The sequence below is a fragment of the Molossus molossus genome, unplaced genomic scaffold, assembly GCF_014108415.1.
Source record: "Molossus molossus isolate mMolMol1 unplaced genomic scaffold, mMolMol1.p scaffold_m16_p_2, whole genome shotgun sequence".
In the NCBI taxonomy this organism is placed as follows: Eukaryota; Metazoa; Chordata; class Mammalia; order Chiroptera; family Molossidae; genus Molossus; species Molossus molossus.
In genome coordinates this window covers 133344307-133356896 of record NW_023425355.1, presented here as the reverse complement: position 1 = coordinate 133356896, position 12590 = coordinate 133344307, and the positions used below count along the sequence as shown (strand labels likewise).

The 12590-nt window shown below is 35.3% G+C and overlaps 1 protein-coding gene across 6 annotated transcripts in view; it reads left to right on the top strand.

The window, feature by feature from the left end:
- Nucleotides 1-12590, top strand: part of CNKSR2 (connector enhancer of kinase suppressor of Ras 2) — a 297838-nt gene that overhangs the window by 122275 nt on the left and 162973 nt on the right. For all 6 annotated transcript variants that reach the window (XM_036270511.1, XM_036270512.1, XM_036270514.1 and 3 more), the window contains exon 6: nt 11515-11634. In XM_036270511.1, coding sequence (XP_036126404.1) covers nt 11515-11634 — 120 coding nt within the window. The remainder of the gene's footprint in view (nt 1-11514; nt 11635-12590) is intronic.

Below are 12590 nucleotides of genomic sequence, written 5' to 3'. Positions count from 1 at the left end.
AAAAAATATTTAAGTGCTAACTACTATTTTTAAAATATGGGTTGTTAATGACAACTCAAAAAGATAATGCAAATTCATTAGATTTATATGTTTTTGTAAGAGACAAGCTTTGAATCCCTAAATTAAATCACAAAAAACTACTATTACTTTCCAGTGGCGGTTATCCTCAAAAAAAACAAGGATTTTCTGTAAAACAATCATGAAATACAAATTTTCACCTATGAATTCATAAACAAAGCACACACACAATTATCACCCACTAAAAATATCCAAATGCTGTTAAAAATCTGATGAAATTAGAATGGACCAATCTTACAGCTAGTCATGTACATTCATAAACCTTTTACGTTTTAGGCAATTTCAAGGCTCAAAAACATTAATACTAACATTTTTGTTGGATTTACAATATACCTCAGGCACTATTTTAAGTGGTCTGTATAAACTTACTTATTTGGTCCTCATAACAACCTTATGAGATAGGTATTGTTACTGTCATCTGCAGTTTACAGATGAGAAAACTGTAGGATAAAGAAGTTAGTTTTTATGAAGTGACACAGTTGGAAAGGATTTAAGATAGGATTTTAACTCAGGCAATCTGGCTCCAGAGTTCATATTCCTATACCATCTTGGGAATCTAGTCTAAAATAAATTCTAAAACACAATAATGTTTTCTGTAGAATGTGCTTAAAGCAGCATTATATGTAACAATGAAAATAAGAAATATAGAGTAATTCTTAAGTAATCTATGGTACATTCACAGTTATTATTCGTAGTCACATTTGAAATTATAGTTGTGAATATATATCATTTATAGATAAATTGTACAATATACCTGAAATATTTATGTGCCAGTGTTAACGGAAGAATTCTAAATGCAATGTTAAGTAAAAACCAGATTAAAACCATTATAAACACAGAATGAATCATCACTTGAAAATCGAAAGAAAGGAAATATTCTATATTAATATTTATTACATTTGCTTGGTACGATAATATCTTATTTTGTGCTTTGTTTCAAATATCTTCCTAATTTGCTTCAGTTTGCATTGCTTTTAGAATGAAAAATTGTGAAAGTATATATTTATTCTATTATACTTAGAATCCTGATGGCTTTTAATGGATAATTTTATGGTACACATAGTGAAATAGTCAAAAGTGACTTGAACAATACTTAGGTTAGATCTCCTGTTCACCTTCCCTACCTTAAAAATTAGAGAGTTGTTTATGCTTAAAATTAGAAAGTAGTAGATTCTGAGGACCAAAAAGTTGGGTAAAAAAGAGGTTTGGTTGGTTGCAGTGGTGGACAAAGATGTCTGTTAGCATGAAATATGAGAATGAAAAAAAGGAGACTGAACAGCTTGGGTTTCCTTGGAATTTGCTGTTAAATAAAATTGAACAGACGGCTGAGTATCACCATAAAGGACAAAAGAAAATACAGATAGTCAATATACTGTGTATCAGAGTGATTGTTGACTAATGATAAATAGTAATATATATTCACCTCTGTTGATCGGATATTTCCCTCCTAGTTAGGCTTTGTCCCTGATCACACATTCCCTGGAATGTTGGAGCCTATCTGTTTTTGCTCCCAATATGTTTATAAAAATGATGGAGTAAACTCCTAATACAGAGCAAGTGCCATATAAAAGATCAAACTGTTGACTAATGTAAAAGATGTACTTGAGCTCCATACAATGTGATTTAAGCAATGTGACTTTAATGATCATGCCTGGCTTGGGATTTCCAGAAGTTTATTGAAGTTGACAAGTGTTGCAGGCTCATCAATGAGAGCAGCAGGCCTATGACAGCAGAGTAAGTCTGCTAAAGCACAAGGTCTGAAAGGGCTTCTCAGGAGTGTTTCTCCAGATTCAAAGACTGGTGAAAGATGAGAGTGAAGCATGTTAACTATTTGTTTTATTTCATAAACACTCTATAATTTTTTAATGTAAAAATATATGATTTCTTTACTTCTTAACTTCATCTGGGCTGAGATTATTGTTCCTTCTCTGCTGTCTAAACTAGAAATGGTTAAAACTGCATAGAACTAATAGTTATGTTTAAGAGCTCATTTTAGGCTTTGCCACACCATCTATTTCAAATAATTTATGTAAGCATAGCTTTCCTCTTCTAATCATCCCAAACCTTGAAGATACTTTGTATACTTCATGCCACTCCCTTCTGGCCTGCAGTGTTTCTACTGAGAAATCAGCTGACTCAATGTAACAAACTTTCTCTCTCTCTTACTTCCTTTAAGATTCTTTGTCTTTTATGTTTGCCTTACTAATTATGATGTGTCTAGCTGTGGGTCTTTTGGGGTTCATCCTTGAAGATATAAGCACCAGGGTAACAGCATGCCCCATAATAAAATAAAAGTGATAATATTAATATTTTATCTTTAGCTATTTCTTGAAAAGTGTAGTAGTATAATGACTTCATAAAATATGTTTTCATTACTCTTCAGACGGTCCCTGATGCTGTTAAAAGGCAGCTTTGTCCATTATAGCTAGACTCTTCTCTTAAAACTATGGTCATGGGCCATTGCAAACTGAATTTTTTTTTTGTATGGTTGACATTTTGGTTGTAACTGTAGCATTTGAACATACAAGTTATGGCCAATATCATTAAAACATGAATTCTAATACTGATTTTTGTACATTGAAAGCATTAGATGCTTCATCATTTCTATAGATAATATCACCCTTCTATCTTGGCCCCCTTCACTGTCTTTGTGGCCAAAGAGAAGGGTGCTAACACTACTACTGAAATAGGCATTGACTTTTTGTGTTGTATTATATTATCTTCAGGTTTTGACACTTTGGTGGTTAATTGCCTTATAAATAATTTTAAGTTTAAACTTCTCCACAACCAATGTCCCATGCGAGAAAGAAACTCAGATAGTATATGATGGAGGTAGAAGATGTTTATCTTTTTGGGGATGGGGACGTGTATATTCTAAAGGGGATGTGCCTGCACATGGAGAATAGAAATACTCTGTTTTTAGTGTGTCTTGCCATGATTTGGTTCGACACTATGTAAGTTGGTATATTTATATTGATGTTCTTGCTAACATTACATTTGCTAAACACATTATGCGTTGTTAAATGCTTTTATATTCAGACTGACTCTGAGTGTACAGTCCTTATTCTCAAAGAGTATTTGGTTTTGTTCAGGAATCAGAGGCAGAGTAATGTAGTAGAAAGTGCACCAATTTGAGAATTAAAAATATTTGGTGTCCTGACCCCATTCTGGTACTTACTTGCTATTTACAAAGTAAATTAGCCTCTCTGATTACTTTGCAGGATTGCAGCTTCTGTAGTTTCTAAGGTGTAAATACCATAATTCTTTGATGACTAACTCATAAAATCAGTAGAAAACAGCGTGTCCACATAAATTGAAGGACTGTCTTCATCTGAAACCATTCTTTATGTGATCAAAGACACTGGATTTTTTAACACTACAGTTAGAGTCACTGTAAATGTAAAGATTTCTTCAACACGGTAATTGAATTCATCTGGAGACAGAAATCACACAGTAACGAAGGGCGTTTAATCTAAATAATTATTAAACTATGATAGAAGAATACCTGCACAGATGTAAAGAGACTCTAAAGCATGCCCTAGGACTGTACCCAAGGAAGAACACTATCCACCAGGCTGACATCAGAACTCATTGGAGCAGTAGCATTGCAGCTTCACTGGGTTGCCTAAGCCAGAGGTGGTCCACTATGGCCAGACAAGCAAGAAACAACCTTCTATGATGCAGGCAAATGATGCTGATGGGAGAACTCACAGAGCAAGTGGGGTACAACTGTGGATATGAGGTCAAGAGGGCCACAGGATGGTGCTCACTGAGCCTAGGATGAGGCTTCAAGGTCTCTGAGGAACCACATGGTCTGGAAATCACTGTATTTCCCCCACACATGCATCACTGATGGACCATGCAGCAGGAGCAAGAAAAATCAAAACGGAGCACAAGAGTACCTGGAGGAGAGGCCTCCTTCCCCCTGCGATGTCCCTTCAGCGCCCTCTATTGACAAAAACTTAACATTGTGCTCACTGTAAAGAAATGCTTTAAGAGTCCTGTCCATTATCACAGAGCAAGCACTGAAGGGTGAATTTGGAGCTGAGAGCCAATAAATTAATAATTGACACAGTGTGATTAGCTTTTTCTCCATAAAAGCACAGAGGACAACTTTTAATTTCTCATCTATAAGTGAAAATGTTGCTCCCAGGTCTCTGCTTTTTGTCCCCTATTTGCCCCAAAACTGTATATATAATGCCTGGATTTTTCCAGAAACTCATCCAATTATAGTGAAATGCTTTACTCCTGATATTTTAATCTGAAGTTAAATGAAATAATTTTTCTAATTACCTACATTTTAGTTGAGCCACTGATATGTCCAGACCCTTGTTAATCTTGAGCCTGGAAAGTAGCATGCCCTCTAATGAGCGCTCTCTGATCTGGCTGGGACCCTCTACAAACCTACCTGGCTCTCTTTCCTGCCCCCGAGAGAGCAAGCAAATAGAATGAAGATTTTTGCAGATCAAGTTCTGGTTTCCAGCTATTTCCCTATGAGAAATCACAGGAATGGTAGAGCCCCTTGTCCAACTTTTAATTCATATCAAGATGCCTCAGGGCAGTAGTTGAAAGTAAGTTGCAAGTGTCAAGGGTCCACTTCATGCTCATCAATGTAGATACACATTTGGGACTTTCTGATGGTCTCTCGCTGGTTGATACTGACCTCATCATTCCTAGATGATTTAGATGATTATTATTTTGAAGTGTTACTGCTTCTTTTCCATCATCAGGTACACAAAGGCTGCATGCTTAGTATCAATGATGTCAAAGACAAAGCCAAATATGCTTCCAGAAATACTCACCCAAGTTGTAAAATCCTTGAACATAGTAGTTGGCATTTGAATCATGTAGCAGATGATTAGTGATTGTTGAATTAATGAATGGCTTAATGAAATGGTGGTAGTGGTGGTGATGTATCTGTGGCTACAGGAGGAGGTTATGGCAGTGGGAGTGGTGGTGGTGGTTTCTTTTCATTTTGCTAATTGTTTTGTTGTGTTTTTTCCCTTACCATCAGAGTTGGAAACCTAAAGGAATTACAAGAGTTTTCTAAGCCTTGTTGGAACAAAATTCATATGACCTTTATTAATTTGCAACTACAATTGCTTTCTGAAGAAGCTATATGAGCAAGAAATTCTTCTTGTGTTGGAGACCATATGTATAGAATAATACTTTGGAATATAATTTTAAATTCTGTTTGTTAATTTTGCTCTTTTCTTACCTACAATTGTTCACTCCTTGAGTCCTGTTAGCAAACCATCATAATCAGAGGAGTAACAATGCTAGTGCCACAGAGATCTGGCAATACTAAGAATACTATATTTCTGAATGAGGCTTGTATCATTTAGAGTTCTCACTATTTAATATCAGAATAGAGATGTAATATTTATTACAGTATGTTATATTACAGTATGTAATATTGTTCACCAAATACAATGCAATTGTCACTCTAAATTGGCACAGAGTTGTATGACTTATAATACTGAATTATACTATTTCTTTAAAAAATACAGTAGCCTGGTTTGTGTGGCTCAGTGGTTGAGCATCGACCCACACACCAAGAGGTCATGGCACGTGCTCAGGTTGTGGGCCCAATCCCCAGTGGGAGGCATGCAGGAGGTGGCCGATCGATGTTCTCTCTCATTGATGTTTCTGTCTCTCTCTTCCTCTGCCTTCCTCTCTCTCTAAAATCAATAAAGGAAAAAAAATTTTAAAAATACAATAGCTGAAACTTCACATATTAATCTAAAAAGTAAAAAGTAGTATCTGATAAATTCAGCCATAATGAAAGAATTCTCTCCAGAGATAATGAAAGAATGCTATCTGTTGTTATTGGTTAATATATTAATGTAGGGTTGCTATTTTTTTTTTTGAGTGAACAAAATTAACAAACAAAATAGACTCATAGATGCAGAGAACAGACTGATAGCTGTCACAGGGGAGGGACGTTAGACGACTGGGTGGAAAAGGTGAAGGGATTAAGCAAAAAAACAACAACAACAACTCATAGACACAGACAACAATATAGTGATTACCAGATGGAAAGGGAGGTGGGAGAATGTAGAAGAGAGTAAAAGGAGTATAAATGGTGATGGAAGGAGACTTGACTTGGAGTGGTGAATGTGATTCTCAACCTTCCTAATGCCACGACGCTTTAATACAGTTCCTTATTTTGTGGTGACCCACAACCATAAAATTATTTTTGTTGCTACTTCATAACCGTAATTTTGCTATTGTTATGTCTTAGGCGACCCCTGTGAAAGGGTCATTCGACCCCCAAAGGAGTCGCAACCCACAGGTTGAGAACCACTGCAATGCAATATACAGATGATGTATTATAGAATTGTACACCTGAAACCTATATAATTTTATTAACCAAAGTCCCTCCAATAAATGCAATAAAAATTTAAAAAATAAAAAGTTAAAAAGTAGTGTCTGATACACTCAGTGATAATGAAAGAATGCTTTCTGTTGCTATTGGTTAATATAGTAATAAAAGATTGCTGTCTTTTTTAATCTCTACAGTATCTAAATGTTGCTTTTACAACTGTTTGAAAACCATTATTTATTTTATATTAAACATGCTATGCTCAGATCTTTATTCCCTTTAGAACTTTTGCATTTGGGTGAACCAACCAAACACATATATGCAAATAGATATAAAATATAGTGTCTATATATAGAACAGAATATGAAGACTTTCCATTTCATTCTGAGACTGTGTACTAATTATATTATTATTTGAAATTATATATATTTGAAATTATTATAAACAACTAGAGAGAAAACATTCACAATACCATTAAATCCATCCTGTGAAACCCTTCTGTTTTAAATTTTTTTTAAGTCATAGCTAGCCGTGTTACTGTTATTCAGTCACTAATTCTTTTTTTCCCATCTTGGGTAGACTATAACAGAATCCAGAGGGTCAGTTATGATACCCATTGCCATTTTATGTTCTCCTTAGTGTTATTAAAGGCATATTATTTACTAGCCTTTAATTTTAGGTTCAAATTATTTCTTCTATTTTTAGAACTAACGATAAATAGAATGTATAATCTTTTGGTATAAATATTGCAAAAATAGCAGGAGAATCCCCTTTATACCAGTGGTTACCTGTCATCTTCTATCTCAAATATATTGGTCCTTTTGCTGCTAAAGTTGCTTGGAGTTTCCCCAGACTGTCCTTCACAGTCTTCGTTCTAGTACTCCTTATCTAAACTGAATTCTAAATTGGAAGGCTCACCTTATATTTCATTAAACTATGTGGTTTAAACATGTTGTATAAAATCAATTTAATGCAGACATAGATTTTTAACAGTACAGAATGAAATTCATCAAAAACAAGTTGTGATTTAAGAATTGAAATAAGAGATGGTAAGCATAATGATTAAGAATTGAATGTCCTTCTTCTACCAAGGCAATGACCTTGATCTATTTTTTTAGCCTTTCTTTCTCATCTGCTAAACTGGCTATAAAAATACCTACTTCAGGAAGTTGTTATAAGAATAAATGAGATAATGACTATAAAGTATTTAGCATTGTGCCAGATACATGGTAGGTGTTCTCTAGTGTTGATGTTAACTTACGATAAAGAAAATAATGTATTTTTCTTGTTATATTGTACTTAATTTTCTTTTTCTAGAATACACTATTAGGTAATACTTTGTTTTAAAATAATAACAGCATAATATCACACGATTTCACTGAATGCATAAATTTACTTTTTATAAGAACATGGTAAATAACTTCCCTGGAACTTTGCCGTTCTTGTCTTAATGTGGCTTCCTGCAGTGGCTTGATGTATGCTGCAGTAATGAATGTAGAATTAGCATATAAAGCCAGCTCATTTTATACCCTTTCTAACTGGCTTATTTAGTCAAGTGTCAAATGCTGCAATATAAAATGTTCTAGTGTATTATCTCTAAAACAGGCAGCAAGGTTCTAGTGGAGTTTACTTTCTAAGTCTTTCTGATATTATTTTCCAAGATCATTAGTCTATTGAGTCCTGGTAGCTTTGCTTTTACAACCAATGTTTTATGCATCTTTTGTATTCTCAGCAGACCTAGCACATAGCAAGTATTTGGCAAACAAAACGACTCAATAAGAAGACTCTGAAACAATGATTTTCAACTTAATACAATAGATTTAAATGGTATTTTCTTTGTTGAAAAAATATCTACAGTCTAGCCCTGGCCGGTATGGCTCAGTGTTTAGAGCATTGGCCCGTGCACTGAAGGGTTGCAGGTTTGATTCCTGACCCCAGTGGGGGGCACATATGGGAGGCAACCAATCAATATGTCTCTCTCACATCAATGTTTCTGTCTCTCTAGCTCTCTCCCCTTCACTCCCTCCCTTCCACTCTCTCTGAAAAGATCCTCAGGTGAAGATTAACAAAACGAAAAGCAAACAAACAAAAATGTCTACAGTCTCGTATTTCTGCCTTTTATCTTTCTACACCATTTCTAAGTGCTTCCGATGCCTGAATAGGAGGGCTTCTATTTCTCATCACCAGTGTCATATGAGGCCCTGACTGTTGTAATGCACACAGGTTAAGCCACTTACATACATCCATTACCTTCCTATTTATTGCTGCATTGGACTCTTTTGCAATATGCTTCAATTTGTAGAAACTACAAAGAGTCTTAGAGCATACAAATTTAGTAACCTTCAGGTTATAATGCAATCCAAGTATCCTATATAGAAACACTTTAGGCCCGACCGGTGTGGCTCAGTGGTTGAGCACTGACCCATGCACCAAGAGGTCGCCATTTCGATTCCCAGTCAGGGCACATGCCCAGGTTGTGGACCCAATCCCCAGTGGGGGTTATGCAGAAGGCAGCCAATCGATGTTCTCTCCCACTGATGTTTCTATCTTTTCCTCTCCTTTCCTCTCTCTCTAAAATCAGTAAAGAAAAAAAAAATTGTAAAGAAACACTTCAGAATTAACAATGTTATCTCCCCCCTGAGATAAAGAGAAAATAAGAATGAAGATGTAACCACATATGAAAGGAAATAAATAATTAAAAGATTTAAATCTGCCCAAATGTGTTTATCTTCCGGTCAAGGAACAGCAATTTGAACTGCAGCCAGTTTTTATGTAAAGTATTGCCATTCTGTCCTTTTTCCCGTGGCTGCTGATGAATATTTTCAAGAGGAATAAATAAATAAATAAATAAATAAATAAATAAATAAATAAATAAATAAATAAAACACCACACCAAGTCTGGGGGTCCCAGGATGGGCTGAGATCCAGTGCAAAATGCAAATGTCAAGCCCCTTGTTCAAGAACAAAAATTCCAAGACAGCAACAGCACAGTGCAGGGTCTTGTGCTACTGCACAGGTCACATGCCGGTGAAGCTGGCTCTGTAGCCTTCCCTGTTTGGGTGAGAGAAGGGGGTGTTCCTGTTGGCACTTTGATTACTGGTTATTATAAGATGATCAACAAGGTCATGGGATTAAGAGTAATGACATAATTCATCCCACAAGTAAGGATTGAGCCCCTGGCGGGTAGAGAAAGCAATAGGGGGAGGGAAATCATTTATTTAGTGTCTTCTTTTGATAGCCATATTGGATTATTATACATGGATAAATATATACAATTTCCTGATTTGTTATGTAAACCATAGAAAGTAATTTTTATTACGCCATTTTCTACATGAGGAAACTGAGCTTCAAGGATATAAAATAATTTTCTCATGGTCACACAACAAGTAACCAGCAGTGTGGTGATTGCCCATATCTGTCTTTATACAAAGCCCAGGTTCTTTCTATGGGTATTGCTACTTTGCCAGTTAATGTCTGTCTTTAGGGACTGATAACCACGATAAAAGTGGAGCCTTGAAAAGCAGATGCAAAAATCAGGATTTCAACCAAGGAGGGAAATTGAGCCTGACAGTTGTTGTCTTGTGAAGAAGCTGAGCCTTGCATAGATTGAGACCATAGACCAAGTAGAGAATACAGTAAATAGAGAGTGCTTATTATCCTGACCAGGCAGAAGAAACTGTCTTCCTTACAGTAGGGTAATGCAGTGGTCACAGAACAAATGAAACATGTTGGAGGTGGACAGAAGATAACACCTTGATAGCTACAAAAGAATAGCTCCTCCTACAGTAGGGCAAAAACAAAAAAAACAAAAAAAAACAAAAAAACAAACAACCCTAAAATGATGGACACCAGACTTCTTTAAGTACAATGAATGTCTGTGAAGCATCTAAGGGCCAGCATATTTTACGATAGTATATCCCAAATTTCATTCACTCATGTTCCACTTTCTTCATGAGTTTACATGTCTAAGTTTTAATCATACCTTTGTGGATATACCCTATTTTAAATCTATTATTATTCTTATCAGTATGAATGGATTTGCCCTAACTAACACACTAGCTTTCTTTCCTTAGCAAGCCACTCTACTTACTTACTGTTAAAGCTCATTTGCTCTTCAGTTTATTCAGCTCATATTTACGGAGTACTTTATATGTTCTAGAATCTGTCTACCTTGGGTGGATGGCAGATGGGAGTGCGGGGGGGAGAAGTCAGAGATAAGTAGGACACGGTCCTTGCTCAAGAGAGTTTCAGAATGTAGCTATCATACAATTTTAGACTGTTCAAGGAATGCTGAGAATGAAGGATTGAAGGAGTGCCAAACTTTTCCTGTAGGCAGTTGGGAAACTTTATACAAAGGTAACCTTGAGCAGGAAAGTCTAGATCAGTGGTTCTCAAACTTCCTAATGCCGTGACCCTGTAATATAGTTCCTCATGTTGTGGTGACTCCCAACCATAAAATTATTTTCATTGCTACTTCATAACTGTAATTTTGCTACTGTTATGAATCGTCATCGGAAATATGTGTTTTCCAATGGTCTTAGGCGACCCCTGTGAAAGGGTCGTTCGACCCCCAAAGGGGTCGCAACCCACAGGTTGAGAACCTCTGGGATAGATGAATAAGTGGAAGGAGTTCATCAAATGGATTTATGAGACTCATCTTCCCTGTGTCTTGGCTGAACTTTTTTTAACTATTCTGATCATGAAGTAAAAGACATCAAGTTATTTTAAATGACTGAATTCAATTCAATCCAAAGGTTGTTATCAAGAAGTTCTCAGGCTATTTAGATTGTTTAGAAACAATCATTTTATTCTAGATCTGAAGAATCAAATAATGGAACTAAAACATAACCATAATTTTGTTGCATATTTTGATATATAGTTCTTATATCCATAATTTAGAATATAGGTGTGTTGTGTGCATGTGTTTTTTTCACCTGAATATCTTTTTATATAAATTTTATAGAATAAAAGGCCAAGCAGTTTTGCTTCTTTGCCTTTTCCTTGTAAAGAAAATGTTACAGCAAAAAGTGATTTATGTGTTACTTACAGCATTTGTTTATTATAATTTTTTTTTCTTTTTTTTCTTTTTTTTGTTTTTTTTTTGCTTTCAGTGTAAAACTCTTTCTGGAGTCTGTGATCACATCATATCCCTGTCATCAGATCCTCTGGTTTCACAGTCAGCCCACCTGGAAGTGATTCAGCTGGCAAACATCAAACCAAGTGAAGGGCTGGTAAGAGATACCATGTTTATCAAAGTCCCTATCCATCAGCGCATAGCTAAAGATGTAGGAAAAGCAGCCTCTGAATTTGGGAATCCATGAATTTTAACAGACTTTGAACATTTTGGTATTTTTTCTCTAGAGGAGCTAAGGTGGTTGGAGTTTGTCATAAGTTTTATGAAGATAAATGAAAGTGAAAGAAAATTAAGCATGGTGATTTCTGAATTACCCTGTTTACTTTAGTAATCATTTAGCTTTTATTGCATTCTTTCACCTCCTACCAAAGTTCCTTAGGTTTAAAGGAAGTTTAAATTAAGATTTTTATAAGAACCACAATGTTACACTCATGCAAGTGGGTGTTTTGTTTATTTTACTTTGGTTTGTTCTGGTTTTAATAGGTCTGTCTTCCCTCAGGGTGGGTAAACTAAACAAATGTGATATTCTTTATAACTCACATCCATTCTTTCCTATAAGGATGAGTAAGCAGGTGGATCTTGCCAAAACTAGGCTAACATCCATGATGTGTATGTTTTTATTACTTAATAATAAAGCTAATCATCTTCTATATATTGTTCACCTGATTAAAAATTATATTGCTTCTAAATGTAACCCAAGGGAGAGCTTCTCTTTGTTAAGCCTCTAGAAAGAAAGCATATAAAATTCATATTGATGAGGGAGAGACAAAAGATACCTACAAATGGTCTACTGCCAGTTTTAAAACAGAAAAAAGAAACAAGAAGCTAGCTGGAGAATATCTTATCTATAGATAAATTTTCCAAGGGTACAATCAATGATATTTTAGAAAACAGAAATTTTGAAAATTAGCATTAATATTTTAAATTAGATTATGTATTATTAAAGATATTTAAGCAGATTTAACCTTTTTTTTATTCTCACCTGAGGACACTTTTTGCATTTATCTTCAGATAGAGTGGGAGGGAGAGAGAGAGAAACATTGATACGAGAGA